The sequence below is a fragment of the Saccopteryx leptura genome, chromosome 4 (genome assembly GCF_036850995.1).
Source record: "Saccopteryx leptura isolate mSacLep1 chromosome 4, mSacLep1_pri_phased_curated, whole genome shotgun sequence".
NCBI classification, from domain to species: Eukaryota; Metazoa; Chordata; class Mammalia; order Chiroptera; family Emballonuridae; genus Saccopteryx; species Saccopteryx leptura.
In genome coordinates, this window is record NC_089506.1 from 129124271 (window position 1) to 129151764 (window position 27494).

General features: G+C 40.9%; 1 protein-coding gene and 1 non-coding gene across 2 annotated transcripts in view; one reads left to right on the forward strand and one right to left on the reverse strand.

Annotated features, from left to right (window-relative positions):
• The first annotated feature begins 1353 nt into the window (after positions 1–1353).
• HOMER1 (homer scaffold protein 1) overlaps positions 1354–27494 on the forward strand; it is a 158236-nt gene continuing 132095 nt past the window's right edge. The window contains exon 1 of the mRNA XM_066381690.1: positions 1354–3070. Coding sequence (XP_066237787.1) covers positions 3066–3070 — 5 coding nt within the window. The 5' untranslated portion in view covers positions 1354–3065. The remainder of the gene's footprint in view (positions 3071–27494) is intronic.
• Positions 6144–6250, reverse strand: LOC136404631 (U6 spliceosomal RNA). Its single transcript, XR_010751352.1, has one exon. It is a non-coding gene; the product is annotated as a U6 spliceosomal RNA (small nuclear RNA).

Consider the following 27494-nt stretch of genomic DNA (forward strand, 5'->3'; position numbering starts at 1 on the left):
AAATCAAATCAAAATTCATTATTTAAGTCTACCTAATAAACTATTAAATAACAAGGACATTTTAAAACTTCACAGTAATTCGCAGTTTGAAAAGCACTCATAATGATTCATTATACTCACGCACACAGCTTAGTAAACCTATAAATGACCATTCAACCTTGCCTTTTGTTAATATATATATATTTAAAGGGGGATTTGGTGGTCTTTCTTGTTTATAATTTCCATAGACTAAAACTTTTTTTTTTAGCAAGGGGGGGGAAGGAGGGAGATAGGAAACATCAACTCTGGTTGCTTCACTTTAGTTGTTCATTGATTGCTTCTTGTACATGCCTTGACTGAAGGGGCCTCAAGCCAAGCCAGAGACCTTGGCCTTCAAGCCAGACACCATGGGATCATGTTGATGGTCCTACTCTCAAGCTCCCCCATTGTGCGCTGGAAGTGGTGAGCTTGCACTCAACCCAGATGACCCACCCACCACCGCACTTAAGGTGGCAACCTGGGACCTCATAATCCCAGCTCATTGCTCTATCCACTGTGCCACTGGTCAGGCTGAACTCATATTCTTGATAAACTAGAATTGAGAGGTTATACCGGCATTTTCTATGCCTATGATGATAATTATGAGTAAATTTTCCAAATTAAGATTGACTCATTGTCCTATGCCAAAACATTGCTGCTTTGCAAATAAAAACATTTAGATCATTTGATGGCCTTCTCTCTTCTCCCCCATCAATTATTATAACATTATGTGTTCACGGCTCTGCTCTTTTTTTCTTTGGTGCTTTAGGTAACTACTAAGCGAGGAGAAAAAGTTTTAAAGTCTCCTGTGTCCAGAATGGCATTTAGTAATTCTTTCGAAAATTAAGGTAATTTTCCCCAAGTCTTGTTAGAAATAATCTATCACTAGTGATCAGGCTTTCCTCCCACATTTCTGTGCTGGTTTTGGGACTTGGAAGCTTGGGCATGCTGCTGCAACAGAGGTGCAAGTGGGAGATAGGACAGCACCCGCTTGATACTTCAGCACTGTTGCTATGAATGATTCACTCGCGTTTGGCACTTGTGTTGCAAGGAAATCTCGGCTGCTTCCTTCTCCGAGTTCCTCTCGGGCTGCCTCCTATGCTCTGGCCTTTAAGCAGAAGCGAGAACAGGTGGGCACAGAGGAGCTCGCAGAATCCTCCCCCTCCCCCCCCCCCCCCGCTCTTTCCCTAATTTAGCAGTACTTCCGGCCGCGTGACATCATCCCCCGCACCCCGGTGACGTAAGCGGCGGGTGACGTGTCTGCGGAGAAAAGCGCGCTGACGTTGCTATTTAAAGGTCCTGCTGCGGGGTGGATGGAGACACAGCGCGAGCTGCTGGGGTTGGGTGCGGAGGCCGAGGCTGTGACCGCCGAGAGCGGGGCCGGGAGCCCGCGGAGGAGCAGAACGCGCGGGCCGCCCGCCGCCCGCCGCTAGGGGAGGGGGGCGGAAAAGAAGGAAGAACGGACTGACGGGCCCGCCGGCCGGACTCGCTCCGCACGCGGGGCGCCTCGGGGCCACCAGCGTCCCCGCCGTCCTCCCGCCTGCAGCCTCCTCCCGCCGGGCCCCCGGGACGTACAGCCCCAGTCCCTGGCCGCGGCCCCGTGGCGGCGGCCTCCTCTCCCCTCCCGTGAGCAGGGGGGGGAGCGCTCTCGTCCCCGTCGTCCCCGTCGTCCCCGCCCGTCCGCCCCCACCCCCTTGCAGCCTGCTCCGCCGCCGCGCTGCGCTCCCGCGGGCGGCTGACCCGGGAAGGGGCGCCCTGCGAGCGTCCGGCGGGGGCGGAGGCAGCGACGGGCACAGGGCCGCCCGAGTCGGCGCTGCTCGGCTGAGCGGGCGCTGCAGGCCGGCGGAGGCGGGCAGCGAGGGACGTGTGAGGCGGCGGCGGGGCCCGAGGACTGGGGAGCGGCGCGTGGCGTCCGCGGAGCCTGAGGGCTAGGGGTCGGGGTGCCGGAGCAGCCGCTCGCCCGTGGCTCCGAGCCCCGCTTCCCTGACCGCCGACGCAAAATCAGCCGCCCGCCTCCACGCGGGCGGGCTCCCGTCGACCCTCCGGCTCGGTCCTCTGCCCGCCCCGGAGCTGGGGGCAGGGTGCCGGGGACAGCGTGAGGCTTGGCTCTCTGATTCATTCATTCTCCGCCGACGGGAGCCTCCGACCTGCTGCGCTCCGGAGAGGAGGGAAGAGCGGGCAGCCGCGAATGAAGGGCCGAGCGGAAGCCGGGCTCCATTGTGCTCGGGAGCGGGGGGCAGGAAGGGGCTGAGGGAGGTGGGGTCCGACCCCCTCCCCCTGCTGTCCGGCGTGTGCTGCACCCTCAACCTGCCGCCAGCCTCGAAATGGCTCCGCTTATTCTCGGGAAACTGAATCGATCCTGCCCAGCCTTTTCTTTCTCCTCCCCACCATTTCTCTGCTCCGAGTTTTAGGGGAAAAATTTAAAAGACAGATACCAATGTGGAGTGCCGTGCACGTCACGAGCTGCCGAGTTTGCACTTCGAAGAGATTTTTCTATATAGCTTTTTCTAACGTGAGTGCAGGGAAGCATTGGCAATACTGCTTTTAGGGTTTCTATCTTCTCATAGAGCTCTCTATAAAGTGCACGTCGCATTGGCTTGCACGCTCCACCCCCAGGGACCCGGTGTGGTAGAGAAATTTGAACCCGCAGCCTTAGTAGCACCGAAAAGACCGAGTTACCTGGCTCCGTGAGTGGAGGAGGACATGAGCGAAATGACAACCGAAATCATTTTTTATGGGACTCTCTGATGCTGGATTCTGCGTTTCCCGACGCGTAGACTCATTTTGTGGAATAGAGTTGACCGCTGTCTCCTCCGCGCAGCATTTTAACTCTAAATGCCACCTCTGTTTGAACACTTTGGCATTTACGAGAGAGAAATCATTTTACAAAAGGCAACTAATTGAATTGTCAGCATTACTGAAATACCTCCAGAAAAGGATCTCGGGGGGTGGAAAAGCAACTGCGAAATAGCAGACGGAGAAATTCCTCTGGAAGTTATTCCGTAGCATAAGAGCAGAAACTTCAGAGCAAGTTTTCATTGGGCAAAATGGGGTAAGAATTTTTGTGCTTAACACAGTTTTGAACATGTGCATGTAAGTGTGTGTGTTATTTAGACGTAGTGATTGTGTTTTAATGTTTTCAAACATTTTTTACCTTGCTAAGCTGGTTGTACTTTTAAAATATAGATGTGTTAACCTTTTAACAAGTTTTTTGTTGTTGTTTGTTTGTAGAGTGACACCGGAGGTCATAAATAAGAAACATACGTTAGTAATATTTAAGAAGACAACACACATTGCACTTCACTGGTCAGACTGCCGCATCAGTTTGTAATCAAAATCACGTTGTCTTAGATTTTGTTGCTGGAATCTTTCAGAGAAGTACATTACTGCATTCTCTCAGTACTTTGAGAATAATCGGTTGCACAAAGGAACAATTATAAAGTAATGAGTGGTTAGACCACAGTCCTTGAAAATGAGCCAGTGCAAGTTGTTACCCTCACTGTGCCCTCTGCTTTGCCCTTGAATATCCAAAGCTAAAATGTACAGAATTGATTTATTGGGGCCTTGAAATGAAAATCTGAAAGTCTTACAGATGTGGTCTCCACAGTGCCAGTGCACTTGATAAGAGATCAGAGCTTGAATAGGAAAGAGATTTTTAATTGAAAGAACTTGTTCATTTCTTCTGTTATTTGTTTTTAATCTCAGGTCTTAAGTTTGTGTTAACAATGTCAAATCTTCACCTTCTTTCAGATCCAAAGTCAACCAAGAGTGCATTTTCCAGCCTTGTATTAACTCTTCAACCAGTAAATTGATAAAATGCTAGTGACTTCCTAATTTAAGCCAGAAACCTTTAATATATTAATGGAGTAATGATCTAGTCATTTCATCTACAGATGACTGATGCTGTTTATCAAAAAGAAACTTCTAGAATTTTCCCTTTTTTGTGTGTGGTGGTTAAACAAAAACACCTAAATTTTAGTTAGGGAACAGCAATCAAAAGCATGCACTTTGGAATTCATTGTGACAGTTTAGGGATGTATGCACCTAAACTTACTTTTTGAAATTTTCAGAGGAAGGTTCTTTGATACTACCCTTATGTTGGAGTTAGAATTTTAAGTTTACTAACTTGAACAAGTTTGCAAATGTAGAAGGTATGTTGTAGGAGGCCTTCATCAGAAATTGATGAGGATGATGATTTTAAAATTGAAAATTGATGATATATCTACCTTGCATGATTTGCGATATTGCTAAGAGCAGTGAAGATACCTCATTCTATTTCTAGTGCTTTGTGATCTGAGGCAAATTAATTAACATGTATGGACTCTGTTTTCTGATATGTAAAGTAAAGGACTTATTAGATGGGTTTAAAAAAATTTCCAGTCTATAAAAGTAAATTTTTTTTTCTTCTCTTTTCTATTTTGATGATTACTAGTTGGTCTCTTGAAATAAATCTTTTGACAGAGAGATTGTTTTCTCTAAGTGGTTTTAAAGCATGTAAGCTGGAAAATAATGGCACTTGAAAAATGTTTTGGATAAATTGCACCAGTTTTAATGAGAAAATACTGAAAAATACCACTATTCAAACTTTTGTAATCTGGCTTCTCTTAAGAATCTATAGCTCTTTTGTTTAAAACATGTCGGGGGGGGGGGGGGAATCAAGTGGCAGTTTTTGATGTTGAAGGCTGCATTCTCTGGATGGTAGAATGGTGGCATCATAGAAAAAAACTGTTTTCCACAACCTTGAATCTGCATGAATGCTCATCATTTTGCCAAGGGAAGTTTGGGATGAACTTAATACAAGGGGAACTGTATTTAATATGTGAAAATAAGCCCCCACACATAGTACACATTTTAGATATAGTGTAATTAAATTTGTTTATAAACTAATTTATTTACTCTTTTCTTAATAAAGTCTTAAAAGTGGACTGGAGAAGAAAAGGAGTGTTAATGGCATTATTTTACTGAACATCTATATTTGGGGCTATGACTTTCTCATTGATAGATTTGCTTCAGCTGAGTTGTCAAGAGAGGAGGGACAGGTGGAAATGAAAGAGCATACAGAGAAGGCATTTGTGGAAGTTTCTACATTTGGTAGGTGTTTATACCTAATAAGTGAAGTAAACATAGTCATCTGTACCTATTTAAGACAGAAATAAACAGAGCAGTAAATGGTCTTTAAAATTTTACCCAGGGAATTCTGAATTACCTTCCTCTGACAAGTATCTAAAATTTCATACTGTGGTTGAAGAGTTTCACATATTATGAATATATCTTTGACTAATGCTAGAGTATAATAATTTATCTTTGCCTTAATTATGGATAAAGTTGCAAGTCTAGGGGCAAAGTTTAAGCAAAATGAATTATTTTGAAAGGAAATGGGTGATTAGACAGAAACAAAGGTGGCTCCTGTAGTACATGAACAGCGGTGAAAAGGGAGAAGAACAGCTGAAACTGACAGTTGGCAGAGTCTGTCAAAGTTTCTTGGATGCTGCCTGCACTGTTTTTAATTACAGTGAAGGCAGCTGAAGTATTGGTTTGTGAAATAGGTGTATCAGACCCACAAGAATTAGAGCATTCATGTATGTAAGATAAGTCTACAAAAAGCTTCGAAGCTGGGTTAGAAGCCCAGTAGGTATGACCTCCCAGTCCTCCAAGTCGTATCTGATAATGAGAACAGTGAGTCAGTAGCTATTTCAGAGCTATTAGAGTAGGCAACGGAAACCAAATAACTTCAATGAGTTATTTCATGCTACCTTTTGTTTTGCTTAGCTCTTTTTGGCAATTTAGTGTCATCAATGAGGGAATAGAGAATCCTCCCTTCCCCTACCCTCCCTGAGAGTTATTTATAAAATGTGATTCTCCCTGCTAATGAGGTCTGATAATGCTGTTTCTGATTTATCTCACCTGCCAGTGGGAACCTCTGGAAAACCTTTTCTCCACCTTTCCTTAGATAAAACTTCCTGAAGCATGGAAGTGGGTGCTGCTGCATTGCAACCTGAACTGAGTCCGTTTGCTGAGAGAGGAAGCTGACACCTCCTCTTTCTGCCTCAGGCTAGTGGGTGCTGCTCTTGGGGAGCTAGTGTAGCAAAAATGAGGAAGTCTTGATCCAGCACTGCATTATGAACAGGCGTTGTTGCAAAGGCAACCATTTGTGTGTCATCCTTGCGCAGGGGCCATGCTAATCTTCTCTGTATCGTTCCAATTTTAGTATGTGTGCTGCCGAAGCGAGCACTCAAAGGCAACCATTTGTAACAGAGAAGTTAGATGCAAGCCCTTAATTTTTTATTTGTTCATTTTACTAATTTGAACCTCTATCATATGGCATGTGCAGTAGCTCAGTGCAGTTGATCGAGAGACTAGTAAAATGTATTCCCTCAGAGATTATAGGTTAGAAGTTGGGAAGACAGTCAAGCCTAAAATGAAAAAGTACAGTGGAATGTCAAAGGGACTATAGTGTAGGTGATAGTTCCTCATAGAGGAATTCAGAGTGTGTATGTCATTAGCTGCCAAGGGAAAGATAAAGGTTTTGTGGAGGAAGTAACGTATTAAATGTGAAAGATGAGTACAGGTGGGCCTTGTTGACAAATGAGAGGGCATTCAAGGCAGAGTGAATAGTATGACAGCACAAAGACATGGAGCTATAAGTTTGGCATGATGAACTTGGCTTTTTAGGGTTTAGCAAGAGATAAGTTTAGAGCCTTATTCAGGTGAGAGGACCTTGTAGACCAAACAAAAGTGGGTGTATTTCAAGGTTTTTTTTGACAATGATCCATTATACTAAGACAGTTTTACCTCAGAATCAAGTAGTGCACACGTATGTAAATGTTACGTGTCATGAAATTATGCTCTTTGTGTGATGCATTCTCATATTTTCTCTTTTTAAGAAAAAACAGGCCCTGGCCAGTTGGCTCAGTGGTAGAGTGTCGGCCTGGCGTGCGAAAGTCCCAGGTTCGATTCCCGGCCAGGGCACACAGGAGAAGCGCCCGTATGCTTCTCCACTCCTCCCCCTCTCCTTCCTCTCTGTCTCTCTCTTCCCCTCCCGCAGCTGAGGCTCTGTTGGAGCAAAGGATGGCCTGGGCGCTGGGGATGGCTCCGTGGCCTCTGCCTCAGGCGCTAGAGTGGCTCTGGTCGAGGCTCTAGCCGGGCCCAGGATGGGCAGAGCATCACCCCCTGGTGGGCGTGCCGGTTGGATCCCGGTCGGTCGGGCACATGCAGGAGTCTAACTGCCTCCCCGTTTCCAGCTTCAGAAAAATACAAAAATAAAAATAAAAATAAATAAAAAAGAAAAATCGATGGTTGAGACTCAATAAATTGATGGTAGCAACTGGTAATTTGCAAAACACTGCTCTTGCTGTGTGAAGCACTAAAGGGTTTTAAAAAGCACAGTATTTCCATGAACAGTCAGGGAAATAGGGTGAGAAAACAGCTTTAAAAATAATTTCAAATTTGGTTTTGTATGTTGTGTCCTGTGAGGACCCCAAGCCAGAGCAATGAACCCTGGCTAGGTAGGGTAAGTAGGTAGCTGGGCAGGGCCTGGAACATTCCGTGGTAGAGGGAGGGAAGGATGCTGATGAGTTGTGAGTGGTTGTTTGAGCTGGACTTTTTCAGTATTAGGGCATTTCCTGTACAGAGGTAGAAATGTAGGAAATGGCAAGGTAATGTTCCTAACAGAGCTATTCACTCAGGTGGGCCACAAAGCAGTGAATTTGGGACTTGAAAGGACTTTCTAGCTCGCATACAAACCACATGGAGTGTTAAGAGTGAGAACACTTTAAAAATTCTACGATGCAGGTAATTAAAGAGTATTTGGAGTTGTCAGTAAGATTTGCCTGGTAAGCTGAAAAGTTATTTGTTCTGTGGCTAACATAGAATTATACATATATATTAGGAGGACATCAACCATAAGAAGAGTAGAAGAGTTTGCATATTTTGACACATATATATTGTGAAATAATTACCGTGGTAAGTCTAGTTAACATTGGTCACCTTACATAGTTACAACTGTTTTTTTCTTGAGAACTTTTATGAAACTAGGTTTATATTTGAATATGTTAATTAACACTCTTGCTGAAATTTTGGAATAACTCCATTTCTTTTTTGTTTGTAAGAGGTTTTTCTAGGTAATATATTATACATGGATAAGGTCACCCTTGCTCTTTCTAAATGTCCCTTTTTGCCCCAATCTATACCCTATTGTACCTATAAACTTATTGTTCCATATAGGGAAGAGTTTTAACTGGTTTCTTTTTGCTTTTATTTTCTCTTACCCTTTTGAGTTCATCCTCTTTTCTGTTGTCCCAGTGATACAGGCAGGGATAACAGTGGACTCTCGGGGCTTTTCCCCTGGCTACCATACATCCCACTTAAAGGTAGTGAAAAAAAATTTAAGCCCACTCCCACCTCCAAACTTCTGTCTTCCTGACTTTGCTCCAGTAATTTCCTTCTTACCTCCCAGCTTGTTTGCTTCAGTGTTGGGATTGGCAGTGTTCATCTGAGCCCCACTTTTCACACCAAAAAAAAAAAAAAATTGGAGGAGAAATTTTCTTTTCCAAACCTGGTGGTGATAAGTTAGGTGGGCCATCCACTTTCAGCTGACAGGTAACATGATCCCTGTATGAGATAGCAAGTTGTGTTATCATGCCAGGATGTAGAAATATTTAAATTTATAAATACAATTTTATAATGTCTTTTTTAAAAACTAGATTTGATTCTAGAGTTTTAAAAATGAAAAAAAAAATTTCAATAGTTTTTATATTCAGCAGGACACAAACTAAATGAGAGGAGGAGAATCAAGATTATGGTACTTGAGTATTTGTGCAAAGCTCTTTGTTAAGACTATAATCAGTATTGGTTACATTAAGTATCTATGTATATTAACTTTTAGGAGGAGCAAATTCTATTAGAGCTGGGATCATTTGGGAGACAGTGGATGTGGTATATAATGTTTTTTGGCTCTGGCCTGAGGTTTTTATAAGGATGAAATACTGATCATGAGTGGCACATTAGAATATGATTGTGTAATTCTTGAAAGCAAAGTATATTATGTCATTTTGATTAGTCACATTGTGTAGACATTAATCTCTTTTAAAACCATCCTATTGATTCTATTTTTCTTTCTTCCACATGTAATTTTCTTCTTTATTTTGATTTCCTGGGTCTTAAAATTACTAAACTTTCACAACAAACTTGCAGACCAATCATGAGCAAATAAGTGTATATACAAAAAACAAACAAACCCTTTTAAAAATATATTTAAAGGTTGTGTTTATGGGAAATCTCTTAATTTTGGTTCAGTGCTGTAATTTATTAATTTGATAATTTTGAAATGAAGCCACAATATAAATCTAATTAGTGTGACTTTCGTTTTTGGGGATTAGAGAATCATGGAAGTTGATTTGGGCTAATTACCTGAAATGTTGTTCATGGCAGTTAAGGGTTTGACAGATGTAACTATATACATAGTTTGTAAACTCAGTTTAGTTTTAAGTGAATGTCTCAGATGAAAAAAGGTGGTTAAATCCCCAAAAGTTCAACCTCCCAATAGGCTGCCATGTGATTTTTATTTTTCTCAGGACTGTGGTGTTTAGTTTAAATATTTATTTTTGTTATTTAGGATTAATCCAACTCACTCAACAAAAGAGTAGGGCAAATGAGTTCCAAATGTTTAATGTTTCCTGATAAAATTTTTAAATGACTAATATAAGACATTTTAGATAGCTTTATTTCTCAGTTAGTTTGGATATGTTTAGTTGAGTAAAATGTGCAATTGCTTGTTTGCGTTGCACATTTGTAATGCCTCATGCTGTGGCTTACAAGTAAAGTGACCCTATAGTTTCTGAGGTTGGTTGTGTTTGTGGAATAAGGGAAATTTTCCTGGAGATCAAAAGACTTCTGTGTTACATTTTGAAAAATTTAGTGTAAGATTTAGGCTTATTGAGTATCTTTATTTCAAAATATTCTTCATGTGATAAAAATATATAGATTTTAGCCTATCTGTAAGAATTGAGATAAAATGTTCAAATCTTACTGAATGTGCATTGGAGGACCAGGTAAAATTTTTAAGCAGCTAATTATTCATTGGTCTTTAGCATGTAAATAAAATAGTATAGTTAGAATCTTAATTTTAGGCAAAAAAGCTTATTTTTTATAGCATACCTCACTGTATACTATAAAATCAAAACATACATTACCACTCTATTAAAAGGAACAGATTGATCAATGAACTTATGCTCTAACTGTAGCCTTTTTTCTTTTTTTGTGGCAGAGACAGAGTCAGAGAGAGGGACAGATAGGGACAGACATACAGGAAGGGAGAGAGATGAGAAACATCAATTCTTTGTTGCGGTTCCTTAGTTGTTCATTGATGGATTTCTCATATGTGCCTTGACCAGGGTGCTACAGCAGATCATATGACCCCTTGCTCAAGCCAGCAATCGTGGGCTCAAGCTGGTGAGCTTTGCTCAAACCAGATGAGCCTGCGCTGAAGCTGGTGACCTTGGGGTCTCGTACCTGGGTCCTCCACATCCCAGTTCAAACGCTCTATACATTGCGCCACTGCCTGGTCAGGTTCTAATTGTAGCTTGATTCTCTATTTTCCATTCATCATAAGTCTAACACAGTAGTAGTCAACCTGGTCCCTACCTCCCACTAGTGGGCACTCTAGCTTTCATGGTGGGCGGTAGCGGAGCAACCAAAGTATAAATAAAAAGATAGATTTAACTATAGTGAGTTGTCTTATAAAGATTTATTCTACCAAACAGCGAAAATCCGAGATAAAGTACTTGGTAAGTAACTATTATTATATGCTTTAACTTGCTGTAACTCTGCTTTATAAATTTTATAAAGTAAAGTTACTTCCCTACTTTATAAATCACCATTACTGTGGAACTGGTGGGCGGTTAGAAAATGTTACTACTAACAGAGATACAGATGTGGGCGGTAGGTATAAAAAGGTTGACTCCCCCTGGAACATGTTGGTCATTTCTGTGCTCACTAACGAAGTGTCTGAGAAAAAGCGAAATTGAGAAGAGTCAGTGCTGCTTGTTCTAAGCAACATTTTTGAGAGATGTTAAAATTGTTGACATGTATATATAATCTTTTATGTTTTGCCTTTTCTTTCCACTTATATATTATTTCTCATCTTTTTAAAAAATTTTTAAAATCTCACTTGTCTGGTAAATATAATTTAGTATTAATTTTACAGGAACAAATATAATTTAGAATTACTTTTACATCTCTTTTGTGACCTAGCAAAGGGGAAAAACAACCAAACTCTTCTTTCTCATAAGGTTTTTATCACAATAATGGATTGTGAACCCAGTAGGGTTTTTGCGTAGCTAAAAGAGTTTTAAATATATAGAACTAACATTTAACTTAAGAACTGAATTTCATTTACAATTAACTATCTTTTCTCTTTTAAGGTAGGTTATTGGAAGAAGGCAAAATGTCACTTTTCTTTCTTGTATCAGAAAACAAAATTACTTATAAAATCAAAAAACTTAGCAATCTAATCAGTATTTTATTTTCCTAGTACAGTTTACCTTTGCACTTTCTCTAGCCTTTAAAAAAATCATATTAATCCTTTAACACCTAATATTTGCTTTAAAAAAATAGCTTTGCTTTGTGGACATCTTCTTTTAACATCCTTTCATAAAACTTGAAACATATCCATGTTATATTTGAAAAGGGTTGACTACCAGTTTCTCAAGGAAGAGCAGTTGTAAGAACTGAGAGCTTTTGTAAAATTAACAAACAAGAGTTAGATAAAAATTAAACTCAAGCAAAACACTGTGCCGAGGAACCATAGATCACAGAACAGCTTTCATTACTTTATAAGGGTTTTTTTTTTTTGTATTTTTCTGAAGCTGGAAACGGGGAGAGACAGTCAGACAGACTCCCTCATGCACCCAACCGGGATCCACCCTGCATGCCCACCAGGGGCGATGCTCTGCCCCTCCGGGGCGTCGCTCTGTTGCGACCAGAGTCACTCTAGCGCCTGGGGCAGAGGCCAAGGAGCCATCCCCAGTGCCCGGGCCATCTTTGCTCCAATGGAGCCTCGGCTGTGGGAGGGGAAGAGAGAGACAGAGAGGAAGGAGAGGGGGAGGGGTGGAGAAGCAGATGGGCGCTTCTCCTGTGTGCCCTGGCCGGGAATCGAACCTGGGACTTCTACACGCCAGGTCGACGCTCTACCACTGAGCCAACCGGCCAGGGCCTATAAGGTTATTTTAAGTGATGCTTATTACATCATGTCTATTGGCACATCTGAATCCATGTGTTCACATGCCTCCAAGTCCAGAGAGTTGTAGAACTGTGTCCTTGAATCTCCCCCTCCCAGCTGCCCCTGTAGAAGGGCTTGCTCTTGTTTGTCCCTGTCTTTAGTAGGAAAGCCTTAATAGAAATGAACTGAGAGTGATAGCTCGAGTACAGATTTCTAGGGGTGCCCTACATTGCAGTCCCTGGACACCTCATTCATGGTGTACTATAGCATGCAGTGTGCGTTGGAAGGATCTGGGAAATTAGACCCCATTTTTAATATACAGAAAATCCTGATTTCTAGCAATTGGATATACAATTGTTACACCAATTATTTTTCTGGTAATTTGTTGGATCCTTGCACCTTTTTATTTATGTACACCTCAATCTTAAGTAGTTCTTGTATTCCTTACGTTTCAAAGTATTTTCAAGTAAATTTAGGAGAGTTATTCTGAATACGGCTTTTATTGTGAGTTAGAATTTTCTACCCTAGTTACTTTTAGTTTCCTTCTTTAGGCTCTTAATAACAGTCTCTAGGAAATTATCTTAAGTGGATTTGACTATCAAAGAGCTCAAAGTACTCATTAGAAAATTTCTGTCATTCAATCTTCCTTTAAGGAAGGTAAGTCTGGACTTTACTAAACTTATATAGGACAATTTTTTTGAAACTACTATAATATTTGAGCATGCTTAGCCTATCCCTGTACCTTTCTATGCTTTCTTTTTGCTTATTTTGTAAAACCGCCATTTTTTTGTCCTATTCTGTTGTTATGAATCTTATATGACTTTTAACGTTAAAATTCATGTGCTTTGCTTAATCACCCTGCCAGCTCCCAAGATGTTTACAGAATGAAGATTCCATCTACTCTTGTTTACTCGGTATTGCCAGGGATCCTGTATACATTCAGCAGAATGAGAAGGCTCCCAAGTCACCCTTACACTCATCGGTCTCGAGGTTTGGCTGATTAAAAAAAAAAAAATGTAGTTCTAGATCTAGCAGGCTGTCTTTTTTCTTATTCCACTGATAATTTGTAGAATTTTAGTTGTTTGTTGACATTGTTCCTTTAGTATTTTATTAATACTAAGTTGATATTTATTGCTACACCTATGTTAGTATAAGGGAAATAACTCAATGACAGTATTGCTATTTAGTTTTATTTAGTGGTATATTAGTACATTCTGAGTAATTAGTATATGGTTTACAGGTAATTAAAATGTAGGCTATTTATATGGTAGAAAGCTAGCCTGAAGAATGTTTTCAAAGATAGTATTGTGTTCAATTAGAAACCAGAATGCAAAATTGTATATTCTCTGTGACCTCAACTATATAAAATGCATTCTGTTTTTGCATAAAAAGATTTGAAGGAAATTCCTTAATGTGCTGTCATCTTTATTTCTGGGAGGTAAGAGTGTTTTTTGAGTCTGAATTCTTTTGTTTTTCTATGATGACTATGTTAAGTATTAGAACTTCTCTTGGATTTTAAGAGTATTTAAAAAATGTTAATCTCTTCAGTGCAAAGTTACCAGGATCAGTCACTGTTTCTGTATATAGATACAGTACTTAGGTGTTTGTATCAGTTTTAGTTTGCTTATCTCAAATTTATTTCATTTTTCTTTTAAAACTTGGCTAAAGAAGTAGTTACTCTAATGATAGCAAAAATAGTAAGGTGTGGGCCCTGGTCAGTTGGCTCAGTGGTAGAGCGTCGGCCTGGCTTGCAGGGGTCCCAGGTTCGATTCCCGGCCAGGGCACACAGGAGAAGCGCCCATATGCTTCTCCACCCTGCCCCCCCCTCCTTCCTCTCTGTCTCTCTCTTCCCTTCCCGCACCCAAGGCTCCATTGGAGCAAAGATGGCCTGGGCGCTGGGGATGGCTCCTTGGCCTCTGCCCCAGGCGCTAGAGTGGCTCACGACAGAGCAACGCCCCGGAGGGGCAGAGCATCGCCCCATGGTGGGCAGAGCGTCGCCCCCTGGTGGGTGTGCCGGGTGGATCCTGGTCGGGCGCATGTGGGAGTCTGTCTGATTGCCTCCCCATTTTCAGCTTCAGAAAAATACAAATAAATAAATAAATAAATAATAAGGTGTGGTTCTCTCAGTTATCAGAGTAGAGTACTAATCTCCACGTTTTATGATAAGGAGGCAGAAGGAAGCTGTGATTTATGGGAGGTTATGCAGCAATGAAGTGGCAGAGCCTGTGCTAGACCCTCCAGCTCTGCAGGGCTCTTACCATTAGTTCAGGGGTCCTCAGTGGGTGCTCACATCTGTAGAGATTCATTTAGAGAAGGATCTCTAACTTCATAGTTAAAAAGAAATGCTTATGTAGTGCAATCTTAGTGGTGAGTTTGTTAAATATGTTTTCCTTTTAGATGGTTCTGAAAGAAACTGCAATCTGATCTTAGTGTAATTAAATCTCTGCTCAATCCATTATATTTTGAGTAAATTGAAGTTTTTCTCATAAATAATTTGATGTTATTACATGTATTTGGATAGTTTCCAAAATTAATATTAAATTGTAAATCCCATTAGTAAAAACTCTGTTAACTGCCCTAGTATTTATTGAGCACATGAACCAATGGAATACTTAAGTAGGTAGGGTCTACTTCTCAGAAGACTTCAGATCAGAAAAAGAAAGTTTGAGATGTTAACTTGTAACACTTTTCCTAGGGCTGAACACTGGATCCAGAGACCCACAAGTTGAAGGGCCAGTTGATTTCCCAGAATTCATGGGAGAAGTTTGAACCATATTGTATACAGATTTATAATTAGTTTTTTCTCTGAATTATTCCCCAAGGTTCCAAATTCTGATGCTGTCATTGGTTGGGCAGAAATGTGTGAACATATAAGGTACAAGGCAGTAGAGATTGGTGCAGACTGTGAGAAAGTGAAGAGAACATGTCCTCCCTAGGGGCATTTATATCCAATCTGTTCTAAAAAAAACCTTCTGGTAAAAGAAACACATCTGAATCCTAATCTCATTTATTTAGCAAACAGTTTTTCAGCTCTTGCTATGTTTTAGTAACTGATACTCTAATGCAGGTCAGGTACAGTACGTTTGGAAATGCTTAACCTTCTGATTAAAGAGGAAGACCAGAGCCTAGCAGGATAGTGGCAGAAATTAACATTAGATTAGTGGTTCTCAGTTCTGAACTTCAATGACAGTCATCTAGAGGACTTGTAAAAACACAGATTGCTGGACTTCATCCCAAGTTTTTGATTCAGTGGGAGTGGGGCTCATGAATTTGCTGCTCTAACATATTCCCAGATGATGTTGTTGCTGCTGGTCCAAGGACCTAACTTTAGGAGTCATTCCATTTGATTTCACTTATTGTATTTCCCCATGTATAAGATGCACACTTTTTCAAAAAATTTGGGGTCTAAAAAATGGGCGCATCTATTATACAGTGGTTGTCAAGTCATTTAAGAAGTGTGGCATTTCAAATACCATAGATGGAAGTGAGGATGAGGCAATATATAAAGACAGTGATTCCTCATCAGACACAGATGTAGACAAGCTCATGGATGGGAGTTTTGATAGTAATGAGGAGTTATATGAATTTTATGATGAATAAAACGAGTTCAATAACTTTATGTAATACATTTTTTTTTCTAATTTCGGGCCCCAAAATTAAGGTGTGTCTTATACATGGGTGTAAAGCCAGTATACACGGCCACCATCACAGCCGCCTGGCCCATGCAGGTTCGCATTTTATTAGGATAGTCAGTAAAGAAACAACAGAGCCTAAAGCTGATGGGCCATCCTAGCTTGCACCCGGCAGGCAAGTAAAAACACACACTGGGCTCTAAAACCCACTCATTCAGTGCTCACAAAGCTACTGACTTATCCAAGTTTCCTAGAATCAAAGGTTTCTAGCTCACCAGACTTATTTACCTCTGTTCCCCATCTCCTTCCTTCTCTCTGCACAAATTCTGCACAAACTGGCTTCTCCTTCAGCACTCTACCATCTTGGTTGCCTCTCCTCTCCTCCACGTGGCCTTACTCTGCTCTCCAACCTGCTCTCTGCTCTAATATTAATCTCAGGAACCGAGAGAGCAAGCTCCAGGTCTGCCCCACTTTATAGTGCAGAAATCAAAACCTTTAATCTAATATACAAAATAGGGAAGTCTCTGATACAAAGTCACTTATCTGAGGCATGATGGGATTGTACCACCCCACATCAAAAAGGATGGGAAAGGCTTAGTCTTAAAACCAAGCCCCAGGCTACAAGGATTCTGCCTCCCCACAGCCCGCCCCCATTATCACCTGGGCAACGGCTTCCACGTGGGCAGCACCATCTTTAACAAAGTAAGCATATTATATTTTATCTGCCCAACAATGGGGAAATACGATATATGTGAAATACAGTGGTACCTTGACACACAAGCACTTTAAATCACAAGCAATTTGAGAATAAGCAGTCACTTGCGGGATTTTTTGCTTTAAATCATGAGCGGATATTTGAATCACAAGTTTCCGCCACCCTCCACTAGATGGCCTGCCGTATGTTCTGAAAGAGAGGAAGAAGCAAACTTCCATGGAAAGGTTTTTGTTGAAACGGCCTCTAAGTGAAAGTGAAGAAAGCATGGTGAAAAAGCCAAAAGACAGTGAAGAAAATGATGATTGTTGGGCAAATGAGTTTGTAAAATTTGTATTTTCTGAGTTTGCTCACTTTCATTGTTAAAAATGGCACTGGGCAGCTGTCTGTGAAATCACTAATTACCTTCCTGCTTGGGAAGGGCCATTGTTATGCTAATGTATCCTCCCCCTCTGCCAGCATCTTACACTTCATAAACCAGTTTGTTTCTTTACATTCTCTCATGTGTATATGTGTGTGTGTGTGTTTGTTATTTATAAAGTACTGTTGGTCAAATAAGTTTTTAAATATGATATATGTTTGCTTGCTTATAGTTTGCATTGAGTGTGGGGGACAAGCTGTAAGCAGGCAGAGTGGTTATAGCCTAAGGCTTAGTTTTAAGACTAAGCTTTTCCCCAGACCCTTGACTGTTGCATGATGTGTGGTGATGCACTCTCATGAGGAATCCCTTTATGCCTCAGATAAGTAACTTTATATCAGAGACTTCCTTTTTTGTATATTGGATTAAAGGTTTTGATTTCTACACTATAAAGTGGGGCAGACCAGGAGCTTGCTCTCTCTGGGTTCCTGAAATTAGCATTAGAGCAGAGAGCAGAGTAAGGCCACATGGAGGAGAGGAGAAGCAGCCAAGATGGCAGAGTGCTGAGTGAGAAGCCAGTTTGTGCAGAGAGAAGGAAGGAGATGGGGAACAGAGGTGAATAAGTCTGGTGAGCTAGAAACCTTTGATTCTAGGAAACTTGGATAAGTCAGTAGCTTTGTGAGCACTGAATGAGTGGGTTTTAGAGCCCGGTGTGTGTTTTTACTTGCCCGCCGGGTGCAAGCCAGGTTTAAAGATGATGGCCCACCAGTTCTTGGCTCCATTTTTCATTACCGTCTGTCTGAATCCAATGCGAACCTGCATGGGCCAGGCGGCTGTGATAGTGGTCGTGGATACTGGCTTTACAAGTACATTTTCTTATTTAAAAGCATATAAAACAAAAAATTTGTGTGTTTTTTTGGGGCCTGAATGAATTAATTGCATTCCCATTCGTTTAAATGGGGGAATTTGATTTGACACATGAGAAATTGAGTCACGAGCTCGGCCATGAAATGAATTAAACTCATGTGTCAAGGTACCACTGTATAATGAACAAAATAAACTAAAACAAAATAGGAACAGACTCATGGATATGGAGAACAGACTGACAGTTGTCAGATGGAATCGGGATTGGGTAACTGGGTGAAAAAGGTGAAGGGTTTAAGCAAAGTAAAAAAAAACCTCATAGACACAGACAACAGTGTGGTGCTTACTAGAGGGAAGGGGGAGTAGGGGTGGTAAATGTGGGTAAAGGAAGGAATAAATGGTGATTGAAGGAGACTTCTATAATACAATTGTAGTTTAGAATTGTACACCTGAAACCTGTATAATTTGATGAATCAATGTCATCTTAGTAAATTCAGTTAAAAATGAAAATAAAAGGTAATCAACCAAAAAGTCATTGCATTTAATAAATGAAGCTTACACATGTGAAAAACATTGTCTTTTGAAAAGCTTCAATAATTCTTGAAGCTTTTGCTCACCCTACTTGCAGTTTACCAAAATTAAAGTTTTTTTTAAAATTTTATTTATTCATTTTTAGAGAGGAGAGAGAGAGACAGAGAGAAGGGGGGAGGAGCTGGAAGCATCAACTCTCATATGTGCCTTGACCAGGCAAGCCCAGGGTTTTGAACCAGCAACCTCAGCATTTCCAGGTCGATGCTTTATCCACTGCACCACCACAGGTCAGGCCCAAAATTAAAGTTTTGAACTGAGAAAAACCCTGATTTGAGCCTTGTATCATTTTTTATAAGCTAAATGATCTAAGACAACTTGAAACTTATCTCTGTCTCTTTAAACCTGATTACTTTCAGCAGTACTTACCAGTTATGTTAATTTCTTATTCAGAGTGACTTCTGCTTCCTTGAATTTCTAAATGTATTACTTTTAAAACTACCTGACACTTCTTTGACTACTGAAGTTTTATGCTTTTGTAGGAAGTATGGTTTCCTTCAAATTATTTATTATGCTTAGTTTGTTCACATGCTATAGTATTAGTTGTCTATTGTATGACACATGACCACAATTTTAGTGGCTTAAAACAGCACCCATTTATTCCACAGTTTCTTTGAGTCAGGAGACTGGGCACTTTGAAACTGGATCTTTTGCTTAGCGCCTCACGAGACCAGTCAAGGTGGCAGCTGAGACTAGTGTCATCTGTGGTTCTGTGTCTTCAAAGCTCATGTGAAGGTTGCCTGAATTTAGTTCCTTGCAGCTTTAAAACTCAAAGAGGCCATGTCTTTAAGGGCAGCAGGAGGTGTCCCCATAGGGCTTCATCTTCTTTTAAAGGACTCAATTATTTAAGTCAGGGCCACTTAGGATAACCTCCCTTTTGATGAACTGGAGGTTAACAGATTAGTGACCTAATCACCTGGTGTGTTTTTCCATCTTTTTCAACCCTTGTACCAACACTCAGGGGAGAGTTCTGTGCAGAAAACACCCAATAGGCGGTATTAATCTGGGAGCCATCTTAGAGTTCTGCCTTTTGCACCACATCACATACCTATGCAGAGTTGCCAAATGCTCAAATACCAACATATCTATTTCACTTTTTCTAACTTTTGAAAATCTATAGCCTTCTGCACTCCTGCTCCAGTATGGATTGATTACCCTTTTAGACATACTGTGTAGTCCTCATGCTAGATCTCCCCTTATTATTAATTTGTTGTAAAGCCAGTAGGCATGGCCACCATCACAGCTGCCTGGCCCATGCAGGTTTGCATTGGATTCAGACAGATGATAATGAAACAATGGAGCCAAGAACTGGTGGGCCATCATCTTTAATCCTAGCTTGCACCTGGCAGGCAAGTAAAAACACACTCTGGGCTCCAAAACCCACTTATTTAGTGCTCACAAAGTTACTGACTTATCCGAGTTTCCTAGAATCAAAGGTTTCTAGCTCACTAGACTTATTCACCTCTGTTCCCCATCTCCTTCTCTCTACACAAACTCTGCACTAACTGGCTTCTCTTTCATCACTCTGCCATCTTGGCTGTTTCTCCTGGCCTCCTCCACGTGGCCTTTCTCTGCTCTCCTCTCTAATGCTAATCTTAGGAACCAAGAGAGCAAGCTCCTGGTCTGCCCCCATTTTATAGTGTAGAAATCAAAACCTTTAATCCAATATACAAAATAGGGAAGTCTCTGATACAAAGTCCACCCCACATCAAAAAGGGTGGGAAAAGCTTAGTCCTAAAACCAAGCCCCAGGCTATAAGGATCCTGCTTGCCCACAGCCCACCCCCAACACACATTAATATCACCTGGGCAACGGCTTCCACGTGGGCGGCGCCATCTTTAACAAAGTGAGCATAATAAATTTTATCTGCCCAACATTTGTTTATTTTTGCATTGTCTCTTGTTTCCTGGACACTTTTCTTTTTTCGTTTACCCCCTTGTCTGAAGCGTGTTTTCCTGTAGTGATCTGAAAATGGCTGTGGTAGTAGATAACTTTTTTGAACCATAGTGTGTGTGAAAGTGTCTTTCCTCCCTCCACCCTTCCTTAACCGAGTCTAGAGCTCCAGACAGGAAACAATTTCCTCTAATTATTTTGAAGGTACTGATCTATTGTCTTTTAGTTTCCAATGTTCCTGTCCAAGGCTGCTTGTTTCTAATTCCTATTCGTTTATGTGTGACTTTCTCCCACTTTAGAAGGTTTTAGGTTTTTCTTCTATTTTATTTTTTTCTCTGTTGTTCAAAAATTTTTATGATGATAAGGATAAAGGTGTTAAGATGATGAGGGTTTTTTTGGTTTTATGTTTGCTTTTTTTAACTGTATGTTCTTTTAGTCACTGCTGGGTTCTTTAATTTGTCAACTCTCCAGAGTTGGAGAGCTTTTCTTCTATTTTTAAAAGTATCTTGTATGTTTTCTCTCTTCACTTTATTAGCTATTAGTTGGGTGGTAGGCCTTTTTGTATTATTTATCTTTTTTTTTTATTCTGCTTTCTAAGAAAATTTCCTTTATTTTTTTTTTTTGTTAGAGGAAGTTTATTTATAAAGTTACAGAGGAAAAAGAAGGGCCCAGGGAGCTTAGGAGAGAGAATAGTAGAGGTAGCACACCTGGGCAGGGCGGCCGTGCGTGTGTGCTGCTGGGAGGCAGAGCCTGCTCATTTCCTGATACTTCTTTTGGATTTTAAATTTCCATATAATTTTTAATTTTCAAATCATCTCTTTCAATATCTCATTTATTGGAGGACATTTATAGTGTTTTAAAGTTTTGGTTTCTGTTTCCTATATTGTCCTTTTGTGTTCCTTTTTTAATTTCTTCTTTCATGTTGGTAACCTTCCTGGAATGTCTGGTAATCCTCAGCTGTGTACAAGAGTGAGATACTAAAATGCAGATTAGAAGCTTTTTGTGACTCATTGAGGCTTGTCACCAGTGGGCTTCATTTAGGCAGTGAATTAACTTTCTTGGGTGGTCCCCGCGTGTCAGTGAGTAGAAATATTTCCTCTTTTCTCTGACACTATTCAATTTATCTAGAGAACTGCCTTCCAATATGTATACACCTCTTGTCATTCTGAGAGCAAAGTAAGTATAGTCTTTCATTATATACGGGACATATTAGCTCCTGTAATCTGAAAGTAATGACAAGGAGGGTTTTTGAGGGGGCATGGTTTACAGCCTTTTTTTTCACTGCTCCAACTTTAGGCCTCACCCTTCTGTTGTTGGGAAAGGTAGTTGCTTCACTATATAGGGTGAGGAGGGGGAAGAGATTCTCACTGCCCTGTCATTAAACTTTCAATCAACTCTCCAATTTTAGCCCCATACTTCATACCCTCTTCTGCAGTCCCTTTGCCTTTAAATTTTGGCCAGCAGGTTGTTCACTTATGGCTCCCTTTTTGCAGTTACTATATGATTTCCTTGGTTTTGCTAAGTCAGGTACTATTTCTTCTTTCAAAACTGTATTAAAATTACTTATGCACTAGTGTCATTTCTATTCTTGGTGCTATCGGTTTATACCTTCTTTTTCTCTTCATTTTCATTTTAGTGGAATTTCAGAAAAGGAAGATAAATGTGTGCAATTAACTTTCCATGTTTGACCAAAATCACTGAGGCTTAGCATTTGAATTTATATGAGGCATCTTTCAGAGTGTTGACACTGTTGATGGTTTAATTGATTAGAGTTTAGTGGATGATAAAGTGTTGGCTTTCCAAAAATCTCTCCCTGTTATCAACACCTGAAAACTCAATACATAATATAAGCACATCTTAAAATTAAAAAGTTAAAATTGATCATCATTCAAACCTCAGCAAAACAAAGCACTTACTCTCTCAACTGTGTTGGGTAACTAAGGTGTTGCTACAGTTTATCCCCTAACACTTTGCCTGTTGAGAACCTGCAACAAACATTGAGCACTTAATTTGTATCATGAGTCATGCTCTGCACTGGCAATACAAAGATAAGTAGACAGCTATGTAAACAAGAAATTACACTGCTGTGATTTAAGTGTTGTAATAGAAATGCATGTTTTGTTTGGAAGCACAGAGAAGCAAGTGCCCACCTTCACCTGAGAAAGTCAGATAAAAAGCTCCACATAGCCAGTTTTCAGCCTTAAAGAACAAGAAAGGGTTAATGGGTTGTGGAGGGCAGTGGAGATAGGGAAAATGTGTGTGTGGGGGGGGGGCTTGGCTTGTTTTAGGGCATTTCGGGCAGAGGGGAGTCATAAGTAAAGCTTCAAAGGTGACATTTGCTAATTAGAAATTTAAGATACTTTGACTTAACTTGATTTTGTTTGTGTGTGTGTGGTATAGAGATAGAGAGAGGGACAGATAGGGACAGACAGGCAGGAAGGGAGTGAGGTGACAGTATCAATTCTTCATTGCAGCACCTTAGTTCTTTATTGATTGCTTTCTTATATGTGCCTTGACCCTGGGAGGGGGGTGCTACAGCAGGTACTTGACCCCTTGCTCAAGCCAGCAACCATGGGTCATGTCTATGATCCCAGCTCAAGCCAGCCTTGATCCTGCACTCAAGCTGGTGAGCCCACGCTCAAGCCAGATGAGCCCGTGTGCAAGCCGGAGACCTTCAGGTTTTGAACCTGGGTCCTCTGCGTTTTAAGTCCGATGCTGTATCCACTGCACCACCTCCTGGTCAGGCTTGACATAACTTGTTTCTAGTTTATAAGTAGATTTGATTAGTAAGTTAGTCCAGGACCAGATGATGACTTTGTGGCAAGTTAGAGAATTGTACCTTTCCTCTAGATTAGTAGGCTCCACATAATTTTCATGTGGTACCTAATGAAAGATTTTGAGCATGTCCTTCATATTGTATATTTATAAATTACATGTCCTACTATATGTATATATTATAAAACAAGCACAAAAACAGATGTGGAAGAGGAGAAAACTATCTTCTTTAAAGGCCACTGATTGTGTTTTAGATAAGTGGCCAGCAGTTGAAAAACACAGTTTTAGATTACTGAGGCTGCAGTATGGAGGAAGCTTTGGACTTGTGAGAGGGGTGTCTGTGTGAAATGACTAGGGGTCTTGGAGACTCTCAGGTTTAATTGTGTTACTAATTGCAGCAATTTAGTCAAGAATAATGGCTTGAATTAACTTCGAGTAGAACAGGGCCTGAATCGAGATGTTTGTAGTATCTGTAGGTATTGACAGTGAAGTATGTAGCTACAGAGGGGTAAGGAGATTGGCTTGGTCAGGCATTAGGTGAGATAAGGAATCAGGAGAAGAGAAGCAAGTTTGCAGTGGGTTGAGATGACAAATTGAGCAGAAGTTGAAGTATCTGTGGCAATCTGCATGAGAATGTCTTAGTTGGTATAATGCCAGTGGCCGAGGCCAGGCAGGTTCACATTTGATTTGAGCTGACAGAAGAAAAACTACAGAGCTGGAAAGGGTTGGGCCACTCCATTTAATAAAGTCTCATAATGATGGACAAGCACACAGGCAGGGAAACCTCCTCTCAGGCAAACAAACAGCAGAATGGCCCCTCACAGTGGAGGCCAGGCAATCTGCCATCCGCAGTCCCCCTGTGCACAAGCACTCATAGCCTTATATAGGCCATATACATGTGTCACTGCCACGTGCTCACGCACCAATCAGGCAAAAGGCTTGCAGCTGGTAACCCTGCAAGCAAGCCTAACACAGTTGGATATCCAGGTTTGGTACTCAGAAAAGAACTGGGTTGAGGCTAGAGTTCCGGGAGTCATTAGAATATATAAGTATTGGCCGAAACTATGAATGTGGATGAGCTCATTCAGAGTATTTATAGAAAAGAGCAGATCAGATCTCTCTGGAGGAATGATCGTATAAGGGGCAGGCAAAGGAGCTAAGAGAGCTGTCAGGTTAAAACAGCAAGAGAACAGTGTCAAAAAGCCAAGAAAGGGAGTTTGAAGAATTGAGTTGCTAGGATCAAATATAGTAGAAATATTATGAGGCAGAAAGTACCTATTAATCCGGGTAAATAGTGGTCCTTTAAAGCCTACTTTGAGAAGTGTGACCAGCTGGAGACAGAAGCCCAATTGCAGGAGAGATGGTGCTGATGAAGGAGAAGGAAGCAGAGACCAGAAACCTAGGTTTCTCTTTTAAGACTTTGAAATAAGTGTAGCTTCAGCAAACTCTAGAGTTTGAGAAATTTCTTTGGTTTTGTTTTCAAAAAAGTGATTAAGCTTTCTCTTTCAGCCCTGGGAAGGAAGTCCACAGTTTAGGAGTATTTAAAAATTACAGTAAAGAAGGTTAATTACTTGGGAAAAAGACAGGAGAAAAAGAAATAGGGCTAATTACAGAGGAAAGGTGGGAGGGAATGCGACATGGAGCATAGGTGAAGGAATCAACCTGAAGTCGGAGTCCCATCTTCCTCATGAGCTTGGGAGGGAATGCGACATGGAGCATAGTGAAGTGATCAACCTGAAGTCGGAGTCCCGTCTTCCTCATGAGCTTGGGGGAGGGTTGTGAGGAGAGGCATGATTACTTTACGTTTGTGGGTAAAGGGTGGGGGACCGGGACGGAGCTCCTAAACTGCGAAATGCATTTCCTCAATTCACTCCTTGATGGAGTTAATAAATGAGTGCATACTAGGTGTTAGGCACCGTGCTAAGTGTGAGACACATCTGTGAACAAAGAACCTTGCCTTCATGGGCATATATTCTAGAAAATGATCAAAGGCAAGGCCATCTGCTGAAAAGAAGGAAGAATGGAGCTTGGTCAGAGCCTTGGGAAGAAAGGTGAAGAATGGGTGAGATTACCGACCATGACCAACCAGGAGTTTGGAGGGCCCAACTGAGGATAAAACCCTCTTTGGTGCTCTCGCTGTTGAAGCAATCTAAATCTAGGTTACTGCTGTACCTGAGGAGCAGAGAGCTGTGTATTTAGAGGGATTTTCATGGTCTCCATTCTGCTAAAATGAAGCATGAAAGAAGTATGTTCAGTTTTTGTAGTGTTCTATTTGTAATGACTTTAATATACCATTTTTCTCCCTCAATTGCACTTTCTTTCTATAGAGAACATTCTTTTATCTTAGAAAACCAACCTAGTAAGTAAGTGTTAAGTTTTATAGAATACCACTGAAACCTAGTCCTGTGGAAACTCTTGGAGCTCTCCTGAGGTCTGGGACATTTGATTTTTATCTTCTCATTCCTGCTATGCCCTGTACACACCACACACAACACACATGCACTCATTGGGAACCAAAGTATAGTGGGTTCTTTAATAAGGTTTTTTCTTCTTCTTTTATACCTGGAAATGTTATTCATTAATTACTGTAAGCACTTGAATTGAACATTGCTCTGATTTCTACTGAGAACACAGTATGTTACTATTTTGGAAGCAGTTTTGCAACTTTCAGTTATCTTTTCTTACTCTTGATCAATATATATATTTTTAGTCTTTCAGGATAGGGTAGACTTTTGTTTTCTTTCTGGTCACTCAAAATATGTGTAACCCCTTTGCTAATTCTAATCTCATGAGGACGACAGCTTAGATAGCATTTTATTGTTTTACGGGGAATTTTAAAGGAATATATATATATATATATTTTTTTTATATAATTTTGTTTTTTTAATGGGGTGACATCAATAAATCAGGATACATATATTCAAAGAAAACATGTCCAGGTTATCTTGTCGTTCAATTATGTTGCATACCCATCACCCAAAATCAGATTGTCCTCTGTCACCTTCTATCTAGTTTTCTTTGTGCCCCTCCCCCTCCCCCTTTCCCTCTCCCTCTCCCCCCTCCCCCCGTAACCACCACACTCTTGTCCATGTCTCTTAGTCTCACTTTTATGTCCCACCTACGTATGGAATAATGCAGTTCCTGTTTTTTTCTGATTTACTTATTTCATTCCATATAATGTTATCAAGATCCCACCATTTTGCTGTAAATGATCCAATGTCATCATTTCTTATGGCTGAGTAGTATTCCATAGTGTATATGTGCCACATCTTATTTATCCAGTCATCTATTGACGGGATTTTTGGTTGTTTCCATGTCCTGGCCACTGTGAACAATGCTGCAATGATCATGGGGCTGCATGTGTCTTTACATATCAATGTTTCTGAGTTTTTGGGGTATATACCCAGTAGAGGGATTGCTGGGTCATAAGGTAGTTCTATTTTCAGTTTTTTGAGGAACCACCATACTTTCTTCCATAATGGTTGTACTACTTTACATTCCCACCAATAGTGAATGAGGGTTCCTTTTTCTCCACAGCCTCTCCAACATTTGCTATTACCTGTCTTGTTAATAATAGCTAATCTAATAGGTGTGAGGTGGTATCTCATTGCAGTTTTGATTTGCATTTCTCTAATAACTAAAGAAGATGAGCATCTTTTCATATAGGAATATGTTTTAACTGGTGGATTGAGCAGTATTTTTCTTTTTTTATAGGAGTGAGAATCATTTAAGAGACAGAGGCTTCAGAATGAAATAACTTTTAATTTATCCTTTGTTATATAACATGTAATTTCATCATTAGGCTCCAAATTGATGGGATTTATCATTGTATAAACTTGAGAGCTGGATTTAGGCCACAGAAGCTCCAGCTATGGTGTAGCATAGCATAGCATAGTGTAGCACAGTGCAGGTAGAGTGGGCTAGCAATCAAGTGAGCTCTCTTGAGCCAGCTGGTGGCTGCATTTCCCCTCCCCCTCTCCTTCCTCTCTGTCTCTCTTTTCCCCTCCCACAGCCAAGGCTCCATTGGAGCAAAGATGGCCCGGGCGCTGGGGATGGCTCTGTGGCCTCTGCCTCAGGCGCTAGAATGGCTCTGGATGCAACAGAGCGATGCCCAGAGGGGCAGGAACATCGCCCCCTGGTGGGCATGCTGGGTGGATCCTGGTTGGGCGCATGCGGGAGTCTGTCTGCCTCCCTGTTTCCAGCTTCGGAAAAATGAAAAAAAAAAAAGATACTGATCCTCTTATCTCTGTGCTCTTGGGCAGGTACTTAAATTTTGTATGTCTCAATTTTCTCATCTGTGAAATGGGAATAGAACTGTGAAGGTTAAAGGGTAAAATACAAGGTTGTTACAGCATTTCATGGCAAATAGTAACATCTCATCTATTTTTTTCCTTTTTATTGAATTTACTGGGGTGATTCTGGTTAATAAGATTATAC